A 16,712-nucleotide genomic window follows, 5' to 3' on the forward strand; every position below is an offset into this window, starting at 1 on the left:
AAGAAAGGTCTATGAGTACTTTTTAATAAATAATTTAGTTTAAAAATTATATTTTGTTGGTACAGAAAAAAAAATTGTATTTAACTTTTGTACCTCAAATATTATGTACATCAGCTGAACTAATTAAATCAATGTGTCAAATATTTTTTATTATTATCTTAAATCTATAACTAACTTTGATAAAAAATAAACTTATTTTGTGATCTTATTTTTCACTACTTTTTTATACACTTTAAAAACTAGCATTAATAACACAGCGAATGTTTTATTGTATATCCAAAATCAAACGAATTAACTCTAAATAAAAACGTGTAGGCAATTTTATTTTAAACAGATAAAAGTTTTAACTCACAATGATTACGTAATTCTTTTGAGGTTCCATTGTAAAAGTTTAATAATATATTTCGTTATCAATAATTTTTAACTTTTCAAGAAACACTGATTCAAAATTTCACAGAAAAACGTTTAACTTAAACCTCAAATAAAAATTGAACATTGCTTAGGTATATACCGTGTGTAATTTCTGGAACCATTTTACTTTTTGTTCAATAAATAAGTTACAATAACATTTAGTTTTTAACTTAGATATGTTTTATAAATTTAACAATTAACAAAACTATAAAAAGTTAATTTTAGCAAACTATAAAAACCACAAGGCTACAAACATATTCATTGAGGCAGAAACAATAAACTATTTTTTTAATGACATAAGTATTGATTTTTTTTCTACAAATGACTGTGAAATATTTTTACAAAATAACTAGTTCCTTAAGAAAAGCTGTATGTTGCTGAAAAATAAAAGAAATTAAAGATACTTTGAATAACTTTTTATACATTCAACAAGTAAAAGTTCTAATAGCTTGCTTTTGAAGGCACCTAAATTAAAAAAATCCTAACCTAGAATTTGACCAGTTCGTATCATTAAATTATTGTTTATTTATTATCATTTTAAAAAATAGTATGTTAGTTTATTTTTCGATGCTATATTATAATTTTTCTGAAAAAGTAACTGTTTTTTGAAACCTATATAAAAAGAAAATAAATTCATTACTTTATACAAGAGGTTGATTATCACCAACCAATGCATGATATTGTAAAAAAACTCATTGCTTCATAAGAGTCGGAAACTAAACCAATAACAATAAGAACCCTAAATACCTTTACAATTAATTTGATTTTACTGTTTCTTTGCCTCTTACAACATCCTAACAAACAAAATTCAACTTTTTTCTGAACAACAAACAGCAATATAAACTCAAACTTCGCTCGCTTCATCTTCTTGACAGCTCTCCGCTGCCAACTGGAGACGGGGTTTGCAGATGATAGCCACGCACACGACGCCCTGCAGGGTGCGGGGAGGAACGAACCTGATGGGGAAGGAGACGCAGGGAACCTCGGGCGGCATCATCAGCCAATCACGAGGCAGCTTATGTCTGAAATATTGATGTTTTTTAAACGATTCAAGAACATTAAGGGACTAGATAAAAATAAGTTTTTATGTTTTATACAAGCTGACTTGTAGTTTATGCTTTAAACTTTCATGTAAAAGCTACTGTTATCTTTATTAAAACTTGCCTTTCCTTCGTACTCCCTTAAGTATCATGTTAACCAAAAACGATTTAAAAAAAATTAAAACATATTATTTTAAATCAGAAAAAATTAAGTAAAATCTTTATTGCATAGAAGTTTGTTATTTAAAGGGCTTAAAATACAAAAAGACTGTAAACAAAAAAGGTGAACAAACTGCAGCACGACGGAGTAGTTGTCGTGGTGTGAAGGCTGCGAGGGTTGCACGAACGAGAAGTGCATGGGTGCCGGCTGAAACATCCGGGGCGTTCGGGCGTTTGGCGGGCTGCTGCTTCGAGGCTGCTGATTGGTTGAAACTTTGCTCAGCGACGACGACCCGCTCATGTTATCGAAAAAGGGTAGGCCTGTTATACAAAAGAATAAAAAAATAAAACTTTTTTTTCATTTCATAAATGTTTTTTTTTAAATATTTATTATTTAAATAATTGATAATAAATCAAAAACAAAAGAAAGGTTTGTGATTTTTTTTTAATTGACACATAAAATCAACTGACCAGCAGACGCAGTGGTGTGGGGCAGCCCGTAAACCGTCTTGGTGTCGAGGAGGGCGGATATTTTGTTGTTTCTCACCAAAAACAAGCTGACGTCCACTGCCACGTGACACCTCAACTGCTTGCAACATCTGACGCTGACCAACAGCGGAATCGTGTCTTTCTTCTCCAGCTGGATCAAGTCTTCCTGCTCCGAGCCTTGCTGGAACTTCTTTTTTATTTTCTTCGGGCGCTCAGACATGCTCGGAATGTTCCAATGATCCCATAGGCTTGTAACTATTTCCGAAAATTTTGTATTAAACCATGTTTAAATAATTTTTTCTATTAAGGGCATACGGGGGTAAAGGCATTTATTTTTACATGTTGATCTTATTTTAAAGAACTAGCAGTCTTTTTTATCGTTTTGTAAAAATAAAACTAGTTTTTGAGGTATGACGGTACAAAGTCGGAAAACTCAATAGGTTCCTTATGGAAGGACCAAAGTAAAAATGTAAAAAAACACTATTTTATTTAAAGTCAATCTTCTCCTACAATATTTTTCAAACTTTCTGCAACTTTTTGAGTTTAATTTTAAATAAACAACAAAAAAATTTATTGTAGGTTTTTTTTTGATTAGAAGTATGTTTTTGTATTAAAATAAATAAAGAGATTTTTTTTTGAACTTAAATTTTTTAAATAATTTAAATTTTTTTTTTTTACACTAGTATTTTTTCTGTTGATGCAATAGTAATTTTCTGAAAATTTGAGATAATTTAGCAAAAAATGAAGGTGAACATAGATTTTTTTTAATTCGAAATTCTGGGAGAATCTGCAATGAAAATATTTTCCTTCGTATATTTGTATCGGAAACTATTTACACAACTAAGGATATCTCAAAAGTTAGTTTTTTTTTTGTGAAAAGTATTTTACATGATTACAGTATATAATCATAGCTTTCATATAGGGTAGGTGTCAAATATGCACGAAGGGACATTTTGCACAGCATCTTTCTGCACGAGGGGTCACTTTTTCACGAAGACACTTTTGCAAGAGTTGAATTTTTTTTTGTATTATTTATACTATCACTGTTACCCTAACCATTGAACTTGGTCGATAACTTTTTTTTCTTCTTTTCTTTATCAATTTTTCTAATTTTTTTTGTTTTTAACTATCACTGTTACCCCTAACCCTTACCCTTTGTCGGTATGTTTTTTTCCTCTTATAATTATTTTTATTAGCATATTTTTACTATCACTGTTACCCCTAACCCTTACCCTTGATCGGTAATTTGATTTTATAACTTCGTTTTTCTTTATTTTTATTTTTTACTCTTGTGCAAAAATTTCCCTTTGTGCAAAAGTTTCTTCTTGCAAACTATACCTTTCGTGCACAATTTACTCGTCCCCTTCATAAAAGGTCTAATATTAACTTTTGTAAAAAAGTGACACCTTTGTGAAACACATCTGTTATTTCAGTACATTTTGATAGCTTTTATTTATACTTGTTAGGTTTAAAATCTTCTAAAATATTTTTATTTTTGATACTTTATGAGTCTTTATCTTTAATATAAAAATAAGTTTCATAACATACTTTGCTGTTATTACACGGAAAAAAAACTTGAAAATTAGATATATCAGAAAGGAAATAAGACTCTTAAAAAAGATTTTAGTTTGTTACTTTTTAACACTGAATGTAGTTAAGATTTTTGTGTTTTGAAGTTAATTATAAATTTTAACATTTTTTACCTGTAAAAGTACATTAAAAAAACAGAAAATCTTAAAAACAAAAACACTATAAACGGTGTAACTTATAATTCTACCAAACATATTTAACTAACACCACATAAAAGTTTTAACAAAATTAAATTATTTTCGTAAAACATTAAAGCTGTACTAAGCTTGAAATTAATTTGACTACTTAATTTTAGATAAGGTACTATAAAATACTTTTAATAATTCGATTTAAACTAAGATTTTGAATTCTTTGTAATAAGCTTCTGCACTTCCGAAATTTTTAAATATGCAGAAGTAAAATAAGACAGTTGTATATAAAAAAATTCAATTTTATCTTTTACATGTGAGGACAACTATAATACCATTAAAAGTACTACTTTTCTATAACCAGCCTTTATACTTTAATAAATTTTTTTTGACAAAAGGTACTTTAAAAAACTTAATAGAAATAAATAAAGTATCTGAGTTTTTCTGAAAATAAGTTAGTAAAATAGTATATTTAATAATTTAGGAGGAATTACAAGATATTATAATCAAAATTTAAAATAAATCAAGTATTCCAATACTTTTTTAATGATAATAAAAAATTACTTAAGTTTTTTAAACTTTTATTAACTAAGATATCTAAAACTAAAACATGATTTTCTAAATTACTTTATTATTTAATTTTTAAATGAAGTTTCGGTTGAATACTAAAATACTATTAATTATGTTTATAATTTTAAAACTTTTACTTTAGTATACATTACTTTTGAAAAATACATTAATTATAATGGAAGTATAAATCTTTAGTTTTCTACTTTTAAAAGTTTTAGTGAGTTGTATTTTAATTAGTACTTATATTTAAATGAATATTTACAGGATTTCCTTGATAGTAAATATAGTAGCTTTTTTGTTAACTTAAAAATGAACATGCTAGCAAAATACGTTTGTACAATTATTGACAAAAAGCAAGCGCTCTGCCAAAAAAACTATAATTAATCTTTAAAAGTTGCTTTTCTCGGTTACATTCATGAAGTTTTTCACTAAAAGATTAATTGACTTCCTTGTATAAGAGATCAATTGCCTTAAACATTAAACAATCAATAATGAAAAATCTATTTTGTCAATTTTCTAAAATTTATTAACAGTTCACAAATGATTTTTTATTCATTTACTCGTTAAAATTTTTCATGTATGTCTATCTACTTAAAGCAAATCTTCTTTAAGGCACATAATTAAAATGCAATTACAGTATTGTATATCTCGAAGTTACGTCATATTAACCACAAACTACAAGCTAATTTAAAATGTCGTTAATTGTATTTCTTTACAATAAATACACCTATAAATAGAACAGTTTAAGTCGTTACTAGTGATAAACCTAGTTCAAAAGTATTAAAAACTAAGTATGTGGTTTAACTTTAATAAATATGCACATATAATTAGTAAGATGCTATACAAGGTTTTCCTGCGGGTTTAAGTAGCTTATTATGAGCTATTTTACTATAAGTCTTTAATTACAGTAAAACAGACTTATTAGTTCATTCAAGGTTTTTAAAATTGTTTAATATGTATGTCTAAAGGTTTAAGGATTCTAGTTTATTTGGATTGAAAATAACAATCAACCTAGTTGTACATATTTTCATTGCAATCAACCTATATACTTAAACTAATAATAAACCTAAACTATTTTATGAACTTTTAAAATAAATAATTAGAAAGTAGTTATACTTCTATGATATATTTTTTTTGTAATAAATGAATTTGTTGTTTTTAGTATAATGTTTTTTAATTTGAACTAATCAAATAAATTCCTACTCATGACTAACAAATTTATCACAATATTAAGCTATAGTTAAATATAACTGAAAACATCACCCAATTTTCGCAACTTTTAGTTAAAAATTATAACTAATAGTTCAGATTTTTGAAAGTTTATAGATAAAGTATAAAATATTTTATAACTTTATAAGTACAGTAAGACTTTTCAGAGTCCAAATCTAAGTCTACAGTTAAATCAATAACTATATAAAAAAATTTTATAATATTTTAGTCCAGTAGTAAAATCTTTTTTTTTTTGAAAAATTTGAATAAGATATTATGTATACTGTATATAGGAGTGAAATATTCTGAAATTAAAACAATGCTTTTTGTTCATTGATTTTTATATTTTGAATCGGTTTAAGTTTCTTAAATATTTCACAACAACAATAAATATATATGTTACTATTTAAAAATTAATAAAAAAAAGTACCTTTAATACCTTCAAACTGACTGTAGTTAACTTCTCCAACAAAAATCTTGAACTGAAATTTTAAAAATTATGGTAATAAAAATTCAAAAAAGTTACAAAACATTTTTTAAACCGAGCAGAGTAACTTTTTTTTAACTTGAAAACTTCATATATTTACATAATAATATCAAACAGAAGCAATCTAAAAGATGAAGTTTTCAGCATGTGCTAATTTTCACAATTATTATTTTGTAAAAACTTTATTTAGTAATAAATATATTCTTTTATTTCAAACATTTCTTCATCTCCTGAAATATTAATGATTTTTTACTGGTTAGTTTTTAATATAAAAATGATGGTTAAGAAATTCATTTTATAAAGTACATAAACAAAGTAATATTTTTCAAAAAAAAAGTATCTAAAGTTATATATATTAAAGGTTTTATATAAAGTTCTGGTCGATAGTGCTCGACAAATTAAATTGGAGCTAAATATTTATCTAATTATATAAAAACTATAATTTATACAGGTGTTTCATACATGAAATGTAAAATTTCATGTGATCCTCAGTAAGTTACAGTTTATTACAATAGTAAACAGAAATTTCGATTTTAAAATTTTTATAATAATTGTGATGTAGTAATGGTACAGTTTATTGTACGATTAGCTGAATTTGAATTATACGCTGTGATTGTTAATTTATGCTTTTTCAGGAAAGTTTAGAAAGGTTATTTTGGAAAACTATTTTAAGCTATTAGAAAAAATTTTTAGACTGTCTACAAAATTTTTCTAATAGCTTAAAACCCTGAAATTTTACATTTCATGTGTGAAACAGCTGTATAAATTATAGTTTTTATATAATTAGATAAATAAAGTTATATATATATATAAGTTTATATATTCAGGGTTGCCAAATATTTTTGAGAAATTTCTTCCGGGTTTTCTGGATTTTTTCAAGATTTTCAAAAGTACATGTTTTTGAGTTCAAATTTATTATAAAATTAAATTTTAAGGTAAAAAACTGTCTTCAATAGCATAACAACATTGAAAAGATACCTTAAAGCTACATTAAATGCGCTAATCTTTTTTTCATGACAAAAAAAAATTACAAATATGATAGATTTTTTGTATCAAAATAAAATTTCATTACTTTATATGTAAAAATTATTTAAAATCCTAGGTTTTTCCAGGTTTTTTAGTGATTTTTGTTCAAAATTTTAAGTTTTTCCGGGTTATTTAGCCTAAATTGTCCAATTCAAGGTTTTGTCAGGATTCCAGGTTTTTTGGCAACTTTGTGTATAAGTTTCACAATTATACAAAAATATTACTCTTTAGTAAGTCTTCTAAGATACAATTTCGCTAGATTATTAAACGTATAGAGAAAATACCTAGAATTTTTTTTAATGACTGATGAAAAAAAAATTTTTTTTTATAGTGTTTTCACAAAACTTTCAATTGTACAAAAGTAAAGTAGAACAATAATTTTTTACAAAAGTAACTTTGTATCACTCAATCACAACAAGTATACCACATGTTAAAAAAAACTATAATTAAATATTCAAAAATTTGCAACTAACGTCCCAATTAGCGTCGTTAGAGGAAGTTTTGCAGTGGAAGGGCTTGAAAGCGAGCACGTCATTGGCTACATTGGAGCTCACGTGCTTCGGTTGGAAGTTGCTGCCGTCGCAAGCCACGTTGAACGAGAGGCACCACCTCCCGTCCGTGTAATTGCGCGCCCTGTACAGCTTCCCTGCGTACTTTGTAGACAGTTTCTCCACCTGTTTATGAGTGAGTTGTTATACAAGAATTTGAACTAACAAAGCAATACCAACAGGGAAAAATTAAAAAACTTGGTAAATTTAACCTTTTGAGGTTAAGATGCAACATACAGTTACGGTTTTATCAGTTGTTATAATAAATCAACACTGTTCATAGGTGGTATTCTATAAGGAATACTGTTAAGGGGAGTTAGTTAGAAACAAATAACAACATCGTAAAAAAATTAGTTTGCTTATACTAAAAAATGTGTATCTCCTACAAATCTTTTTTTTTAGTATATTTTAGTTAGTTTAAGTTGCATTAGAAACTATTTTTGCTACTCGAAACAAAGTGTTATCTAGTATATAATTAGCATCATTTTAAGCTAGAAATAATTTTTTTAGCTTAACAAAGTTACTTAAAATTAAGGTATTGTCACTGGAGACAACCCAAGTAAATAGTTCTTGAGATAACTTTAATGAAAAAACATAAGTATTGTTTAATATTTATAAATAATTTTCTAAACTTTTAGAAGAATGTATTTATTAATTATTCATAAAATCGTGCAGAAAAAAAGCATTAAAACTATGTTTAATATATTGCTTAAAAAATATATATATGTATAGTACATTTACATAACAAGGTAATAGACATGTAGTTATTAAAATAAAATAAAAACCTAACTAATCAAAAGATTTTTTTATAAAACTGTTTCAAGAAAACGTGTATACATAACTTACAAATTAACTGCTAAACTTATATTTTAAAACTCATACTTTTAAATAACAAAAGCAAAAAAACAAAAAATTCTAAGTAAAAACCATTCACAGAAATTTTTAACAAATAAGATGATGTAAAAGTTTTATTTATAAATGGCTAATCAAGGTAATGAACAGTTCGCTAAGGAAGTTAAGTGAATTAGAATAAATTTAAATCCATAATGCCGCTATTAGATTAGCAATGTCTCGTGACATCAAACACATGTTTAATCAAGTGAAACAATTTAACCTCGAAAAACAAGCAGTTTTTGGTTGCAGCACAAAACTACTTGAAACCACCTCGTGATTATTATTTATGAAAGTGTTCTTACAAACAAAAAAAAGTTTCAGGTCTATTGTGCGTTTTTATACACTTTTTGTTATGCTTCAAAAGCTTTTATCGACACCCTAATAAAATCTACAATATAAAACTATTATAATTGTTTAATAATACAAATATACTTACTACTTACATATCATTCAAAAGTTTTACTATATTCAGAATATATACAATTTCAGGTTTAACGACTTTTTATTTGTTTTTACTACAAAGAATTAATTGTTTTTAAGTTGTCTAAATTAAAAACTAAGCTCTAATGGAAATCTTTTAAAGATACTTGAAGATAAAAATTTATTCTTTGAAGTTTAAAAATATTAAGGTACAAAACGTTGGTTGTCTACATTTTTGTCAAAAATATACCTTTATAGTTTTATACTGTAGTATGTACTGACAATTACTGTGTACGAAAAAATTCAGAAATTTATAATTAAATAGATTTGTATTGAATCCTATATTTTTTAAAACTTAATTTTCTAAATAACATTTTAAGTGTTTTTTTTTATCAAACAATTCAAATTTAAAGATATCTAATTAGGCTATATTTTATCAAAACCAGCTAACTTCACAAGCCAGGGATCTGAACTGGTGCGCTTCACTCAAATACGAAGTCATGATTTCCTTTTTGTCATTGAAAAACTGCGACTTTTCAACTTGAATCAGCTGATCAGCGCTCATCATGGAGAATCTTATCAGAGGAACTAGACTCTTCACACAATCGTCTGAATCTTCATCCTCTCTGGAGCTTATCCACCTCACCATTCCCTGAGATTAACAAACAATATATAAATACTCTTTTATAACTTATATAACAAATACAATATGATTACTTTTTTTACATGACTAGCATTGATTTTTTTAATATTTGCTAAATATTAAAATTCGTATTTACATACTTACTTTGTTAATTTTTTGGTAAATATTATTTTTACACGACTAAAAAAAAACAATAATTTTCGATCTCCGTTTTTAACTTTCAAGCTAAAAGTTTAGCTAATTTAGTTTTATCTTGATTAAAAACAAATTTTTATTAATATATTTATAATATTTTTAAACTCTTATTTTCACTTACAAGATACAAGGAGTGTTCGTTGTCCACCACGAGGTCGTCGCGAGAGTAAATTTTCATGAGAAACTGCAGCGACAAGCCGAGGAACTGGTCGCACTTCAGCACGAAGTTGACGTCGAGAACCACGACTTGCTTGCAAGCTTCTTCCAGCTGCTCGTTCCCGCACAACTGCAGGTAAGGAAGCCATCTGAGAGCTCCAGACACGTTTCCCTCCCTTATCTGCAGTTAATATTTGAGATAACTATTGCATTTATCAACAAAATGAGAACAACTTATGAAAATTTTAAATGCTTAAATTGGTAGACAATCACTTATGCTTAAATAAAAGCTAAAACTTTAACTTTAACAAATTATAGTAAATTTTGCCACAAAATGCAATAAGTTTGATCTATAGAATTTTTTATTTTTAAGAAATTCTTACATATTATTTAAATTTGATGTTGATATCATTAACTTTCAAATCAAGTCTTCTTTAAAATCTAATTTTAAAGCAGTGTTTATAACTATTTGATTATGGGTTTATGCAAATTTAATTGAAAAAAAATCCGAAATAATAATTGTTAAAAATGATTAAACAAACTTCACAACTGACCAAAAACTTATACAGTTGAAGCATATTATGAAGTTTAAAAATATAAAGTTAGTAGTTTGATAAAAGTCATAAGCATTTAATTTAAACCGCTAAACCTTTTTTTTAGCTGTTTTTCTTCAATAATGCATATCAAAATGATTATTATTATGTACAAGCTCATTAAACTCATTTGAACTTAAGCTTATGGTACTAAAATCTTTAATAGATAAAGCTTAGTTGCATAAAACTTTATAGTATTAAAAAACAAGTTAAAAACAACGGAAACAAATATACTTTTTATTAAACTATATTAAACTTGAAGTACTAAAACTGTAATATATAGCTATATCAAAAAATTTTATAGCACTTTATTGGAAGTTTAAAGTTTATAAAACTAATTCAACAGTGAATAAATAGTTTTTTAGTTCAGAATTAAACTCAGTAAGATAATTTATTTTATATATGTCTAATTAAATATCTAAAACTATTTATACAACTTGACTGCTTACACGTAATTATTAGTATTTTCATTTTTTTAAATTAAACTTTGAAAAATCTCTTTAAAATAGCTTTACTAGTTTTTAAGTATAACTATGCTGGTTTTGGTAAAACAAAATTTTATATTTAAGTAATTTTTCTTTACTTTAATAGTATTTCTTAACTGTGATAAAAACAGACTATAAAAATTAGTACAAATAAATACATAAATTACCAAGTATACATTATACCAAAAATAATTTCATGTGTGCTATGTTGAATAACTTAGCAAAATTAAGTCAACATTATTATATGCATCTTTTTTTTTTGCTATCAAAACTTTCAGTTTAAGTTATTTTTAATTTGTATCATTGTTTGTTTTATTTTTGTTTCTTAAACGACTGACTAAAAGATATTTTTTTAATATTTAAGCAAAAATGACATTGCTTCTAAAATTACAGTCACTTTTCAGGCATTTCCACATTTAGCTAGAACAAAATAGAACCAAAAACTCCTTTTCTATACCCAAGTGTTTTCAATTTATGTAGCTAAACTACATTCAATAATAAGTCTAGAGTTTTAAATAAATACTGAAGATTCAAACTACTTGAGAGTATATGTAATCTTCACAGCTTTTTTTCAGAGGCTGCACGTTGTACTTGTCTGCAAGCATGAGCAATGGAAGGGCGGTCTGAGTGGTGACACGAGCTGATCCGTGGTACAGGTAGTGTAGAAAAACTGAAAAAACTGGAACGCACTGCTCACATTCTGTCAACTCAATTTCCATCTTATCACTGGAGCTGTTCCACCTTTTAAAACAAATTTTGTTATCAAAGCACTTTGCAGTAATTTAAATTTCTAGCAATTTTTTTTCAATAATGCAGTCAACTTACCTGTTAGAGCATAAAGCATTGAACACATCACTCATTAAAACTAAAACAAGTCTGTGTGCATAAAACTTTTTATCTCCCACTTTCAGTACAACATCACTCATTTCATCATTGTTGTAAAATCTAGAAAAAAAGGGTTTACTTTGTATTCAAAACATAAACTAAACACTTTTTCCAAAGCTTACATAGTTTTTTTTATATTAACTTTTATGCTTAAAGATTAAATACTTAATTGAAAAAAATTTATATGGTCTTATTCAATAAAAAGTGCTGGTCACTCTAAATAGGGATATAGCTATTTTTGAAATTATTTAAGAAAGTTTTCAGCATCACTAATAAGGGGGCAATTATGATTTTTTGGGCAATCTAAGAATTTTTGATAAAACAAACTTGAACTAGATATTCTGGGATTTGTAAAAAAAAATGGGGATAATTACTTGAAAGGCAGCAACAACTAACTCACACTATATATTTTCCCGTTTGTAATAAAAAGTAGAAAAGGTCTGGGGGAAACTTAACAGGAAATTTGAAACTTGCAGTAGATGTTCTGGAGTTTGTAATGAAGATTAAAAAAATGGGCAATTCAAACTCTTGAGGTTAAAACTAATTTACACTAGATCTGGGTGTGTAATAAGGAAAAAAAGTTTTTGGGATATTTTGAAAGTAAATTTTAAACTTACAGTAGATATTCAAAGGTTTGCTGATTCCTGAATAGTGGCAGTTATTTTTCGAAACTCTTGCCAAGAGGTGATTACGAAAATCTTTAAGATTGTTTCAAGGATTTTTCCTTAAATCTTGTATCTATAGCTCAAAAATAAAAATTTCTAATTGTGTTCAACCTATTGAGAAAAACAAAATGAAAGTTTGTGGTACATATGCTTGTATAAAAACTTAATACAAAACAGACTATAACTTAACAGCTAGTTCTAAACTTGAGTAATCAATAAATCTTCACAGTGAGCACTTTCATTCGTGTGGTGCACAATATTCTAGTAAGTAAAAAAATATTTTCTAAAAATGCTTGTTTTGTTTTTTGTTAGAAAAAGCTATTTATACCATAAGTAAACAGTTTTAAAAAAAAAATTCATTAAATACTCAAAACATATACTATTTTTGATATTAATTTATATTTTATACACTCTAATCTAATCTGCACAGAATTAGTTTTTTGCTAATTTTCTTTGTACACCTTTTGAGAAAGTTGAAGACCAATGACATAGAGTTAAGGGTAAGGTGTAATCACTTTTTTTACAACTTGATCTTAATTTGTAGAGTCTTCACTAAGCTACTAGTTACTTTTTACAGTATTTAGAATTAAAACTAGCTTTAAATATAAATCCAGTCAAATTCAGAGAGTACAAGAGGTTCTTTATGGGAGGGAAAAACTAAAACTTTGAATAAATGAAAATCACTTAAAACTTATGTTCACCATGTTTTTTTTGAAATAAATGCCTCAAACTTTCAAGAACTGTTCCTGGCATTGTTTTAAAAAATAATCAACAAAATTCAACAAATATAGATTTTAAAAAAATTATGACCAAATACCCAGAAAAAATTTTTGTTTATTAAAATTTTTTTTTACATTTTGAGTAAAAAAATTACCAATTCCTTACCAGAAATTTTTTCAAATATTTCAAGGAACATTTCCTTTAAATTTAAGGTATCTACTATTTCAAAAAGTCTTTATTTAAAAAACATAGACTTTTTTAGTGATTTTTATGTAGTCAAGTGTATCTATAAATGACAACTGAATCAATTATATTTGTAAATACACTTGTTAGCAGATAAGATCATCTCCTACATAGAAGAGACATTAAGACAAGTTTTCTAACAAATTGCAGACCACTGTAGAACAGACATAAACAGCACAATACTTGATCACCTAAGTAACTTCACACAATGACAAAACTCTGAAGTCAGACAAAACTTTCGGAATAACGTAAGAAGAGCAAACTTTATATCCTAAAATTTTCATTTCAATTGAAGAAGAATAGCTTAAGTTAAACTTTCAATCAATATTAAATGGTAAAGCAAAATTTTAACAATTTACTAACTAGCATATATTTATTTAAATTTCGTTTACTGCTTACTTAGTTATAATTTAGTACTTGCCTAAGTCTTTAATTTATATGAAGTAATAGTAAAATTTATGTTTTAAGCTGTTAACTAAGTAAATAATTGTTAACTCATGATAAATGTTAATACTTGATAAAAAACTATGATATACATTTCAAAAAATTTTGTGTAAAATAAAAGCAAAAAATTGAAAAGAAAATGATTAATTAAAATTCATATACTTTATGCTGCAAATGATATCTTGTGAAAAGAGTATAAAAATGTATAAATAAACGCTTACAAATATACTTTTTTATGTTGTGCTGCCTGTTTTATGTTTAATTCATTAGATATTCACTCTTATGATTTTTTCAAGTAAAAGATTTTGATAACTTTAAGGACTTTCCCTTACAACTTAGACTGCAAACAATTTTTCAGTGAATCTAGCCGATTCCTCACAAAAACAGCAAACTTCTGAACTAAATACTATGTTTTAATTATATCTAGTTTATCATTACATAGTAAAGCCATTTTCATGTTTAAAGTATATTCATGTTTAGTGAAGCAATTACCGTATTTTTATTCACTAACCGTGAGACAGAGCTAATAATGTGGGAGCTGTCACCAATAACTTTTCCTTCATCATCTGCTTTTAATTCTGGTTCTTGACACTCCATTGCTTCTAATTTTCTTTTTTATTTCAAAGTTTTATTAAACACTATACTATGCAGTATAAAAAATTACTATGAAACTTTCTAAATGTTATTCAATTTTAATTATAAGCATTAGCTATAAATAAATTAAGTACAATTGCAAGCTATCAAAATTTACCAAAGACCCAAACACCAGATTTATTACAACCAGTTTAATGTAATACATAGGTTTTAAGAAGCTGAATGATCAAATGAAAAAAATAATCAAATTATAAACTTTAATAAAAAAAATAATAATAATGACACATATGATTAAACAGTATTATCCTAATATATTTTAAGAAATTAAAACAAGTTTTAAATCAGAAAATATATAAAAATAACTTTACTGGAATTAAACTAAATACAGTGTTTTTAAAACATCTAATATGTATTTTTTTAATTGTGTCTTAACTTTCATCTGACACAACTTTGTTTTCAATTTTTCCAATACCAACAACTTCACAGCTTACTACATCTCCATGTTTGAGAAAAACAGGAGGATTTCTGAAAACACCCACTCCAGGTGGAGTTCCTGTCAGCAAAACATCACCTGGTTTCAAAGTGCAAAACTGCGAAATCCATTCAATGCATTGGGGAATGTCAAAAATGAGCTCTCTTGTGTTGCTACTTTGCACAACTTTGCCGTTCACAACACAGTTCAAGTCTAAGTTGTGAGGGTTTGACACTTCATCTTTCGTGACCAATACAGGACCTAAAGGACAGAAAGTGTCAAAGGTTTTACCAAGAAGCCACTGCTTTGCATTCTTTTTCATTTGCCAATCCCTAGCACTGACATCATTAGCAACAGTGTAACCTGCGACATGGTCCATTGCATTCTTTTGACTTATATTCTTTCCTTCTTTGCCTATGACAACTGCAAGCTCAACTTCCCAATCAACAGAATCTGAAATCTTTGGTAGAATAATTTTATCTCCAGTTGCAATTATGGAACTGGGAAACTTGCTGAATATCACTGGCTCTTTAGGAAACTCCAAGTTTTGTTCAGTGCAGTGATCTTTGTAATTGAGTCCTACACAAACAATTTTTTCACAGTCTGTGATTGGAGATAAAATTCTAACGTCCTTCATGTCTAAGTAAGTAGCCTGGCTTGACCTAGATATAATTTTAGCTTTTTCTAGTAGACTACTGCCACCTTGTAAAAACTTGACAATACTGTTAGGAAAACCTCCATTGTTGTTTAAGTTAACTATTTTATTCTCTTTAAGTATACCAAAGTTTTGGCAACCTTCATAAGAATATTGTACAAGTTTCATCTGCAGTTTAGAGTTGTTAGAAATACTTCTGCATACATTGTGGCAGAGTAGCATTTGCAGCTCATTGATAGTTTAGTTAATTATTTACTACTTCTGGTATTCAGTTACAGCATTTTTTAATTTGGTGTTTACCCAATTATATAAGATGTTTAGAAAATGATAGTTATGATATGATGTGCTCGACTAAAGTTTTAGTTTTAGTAAACTTGTTACCTCGTTTAAACTAATATTACTCTTTAAAACTAATTTAAGCTTTTAAACTACTATTTAAAATTTACGTCAAAAAAAGTTTTTTCACTATGTTATTTGGTTTATATACAAATTACTACAAATAAGTTTTATATTATAAGATGTTGATGTCAAAAATGATTCATAAAAAAAATCATTCGAAATCATACTTACGTACAACAATATTGAAATACTTTTTTTTTTTAATCGTTAGCTACTTAACCATGTAATTTATTAATTTTTATTATATTTAAAACACCAGTGAGTCACTTACTAAAAATTCGTTTATGTTTTATAAGTGGATCTTTTTACTATATAACTCACCTTGTTCACCTAGCTGAAAAATTGTATAAAGAAAAATTTGGATGTCTGCAACAACTTTTTTTTCAAAACATATCCGTGATGAATTAACATTTCTTTTAGCTAACGGTCTAAACTTTAATTATTTTCACTTTTAATCTGTATGAAATTTATGATGTCAGTGTAAGAAGCTGTTTTATTTATAAGAGCTAGAATTTTAAAAATAACAGCCTGACGTAGTCAATCAACATATTTAAGAAAATAGGTGCTTCTAGCAAGATATTATTAACTAAAA

The 16,712-nt window shown here is 26.6% G+C and overlaps 2 protein-coding genes across 2 annotated transcripts; both read right to left on the reverse strand.

The window, feature by feature from the left end:
- Window positions 1-314: 314 nt before the first annotated feature.
- On the reverse strand, window positions 315-14,645 carry LOC145830057 (BTB/POZ domain-containing protein 17-like). The gene is made up of 10 exons (XM_082937946.1): window positions 14,512-14,645; window positions 11,869-11,988; window positions 11,583-11,784; window positions 9,931-10,146; window positions 9,423-9,623; window positions 7,583-7,783; window positions 6,027-6,078; window positions 2,082-2,354; window positions 1,745-1,931; window positions 315-1,433 (listed from the first exon to the last, which is right to left on the reverse strand). Exons 1-10 carry the CDS (start codon window positions 14,595-14,597, stop codon window positions 1,256-1,258), a joined length of 1,716 nt encoding a protein of 571 aa, XP_082794072.1. The 5' UTR covers window positions 14,598-14,645; the 3' UTR covers window positions 315-1,255.
- A 237-nt stretch (window positions 14,646-14,882) lies between these two features.
- Window positions 14,883-15,984, reverse strand: LOC145830058 (oxaloacetate tautomerase fahd2, mitochondrial-like). Its single transcript, XM_082937947.1, has one exon. The coding sequence runs from the start codon at window positions 15,941-15,943 to the stop codon at window positions 15,023-15,025; it is 921 nt and encodes a 306-aa protein (XP_082794073.1). The 5' UTR covers window positions 15,944-15,984; the 3' UTR covers window positions 14,883-15,022.
- Between the last annotated feature and the right edge of the window lie 728 nt (window positions 15,985-16,712).

This window comes from Thalia democratica, chromosome 2 (genome assembly GCF_965202585.1).
Source record: "Thalia democratica chromosome 2, ktThaDemo2.hap1.1, whole genome shotgun sequence".
NCBI lineage: Eukaryota > Metazoa > Chordata > Thaliacea > Salpida > Salpidae > Thalia > Thalia democratica.

Coding starts and splice junctions, on each gene's coding strand:
- LOC145830057 (XM_082937946.1), bottom strand. CDS start 14,597: ATGGAGTGTCAAGAACCAGAATTAAAAGCAGATGATGAAGGAAAAGTT. Junction 11,785..11,868: donor AATGCTTTATGCTCTAACAG/GTAAGTTGACTG, acceptor TTGTTTTAAAAG/GTGGAACAGCTCCAGTGATA. Junction 2,355..6,026: donor TCAGTTTGAAGGTATTAAAG/GTACTTTTTTTT, acceptor TTTCGGAAATAG/TTACAAGCCTATGGGATCAT.
- LOC145830058 (XM_082937947.1), bottom strand. CDS start 15,943: ATGCTACTCTGCCACAATGTATGCAGAAGTATTTCTAACAACTCTAAA.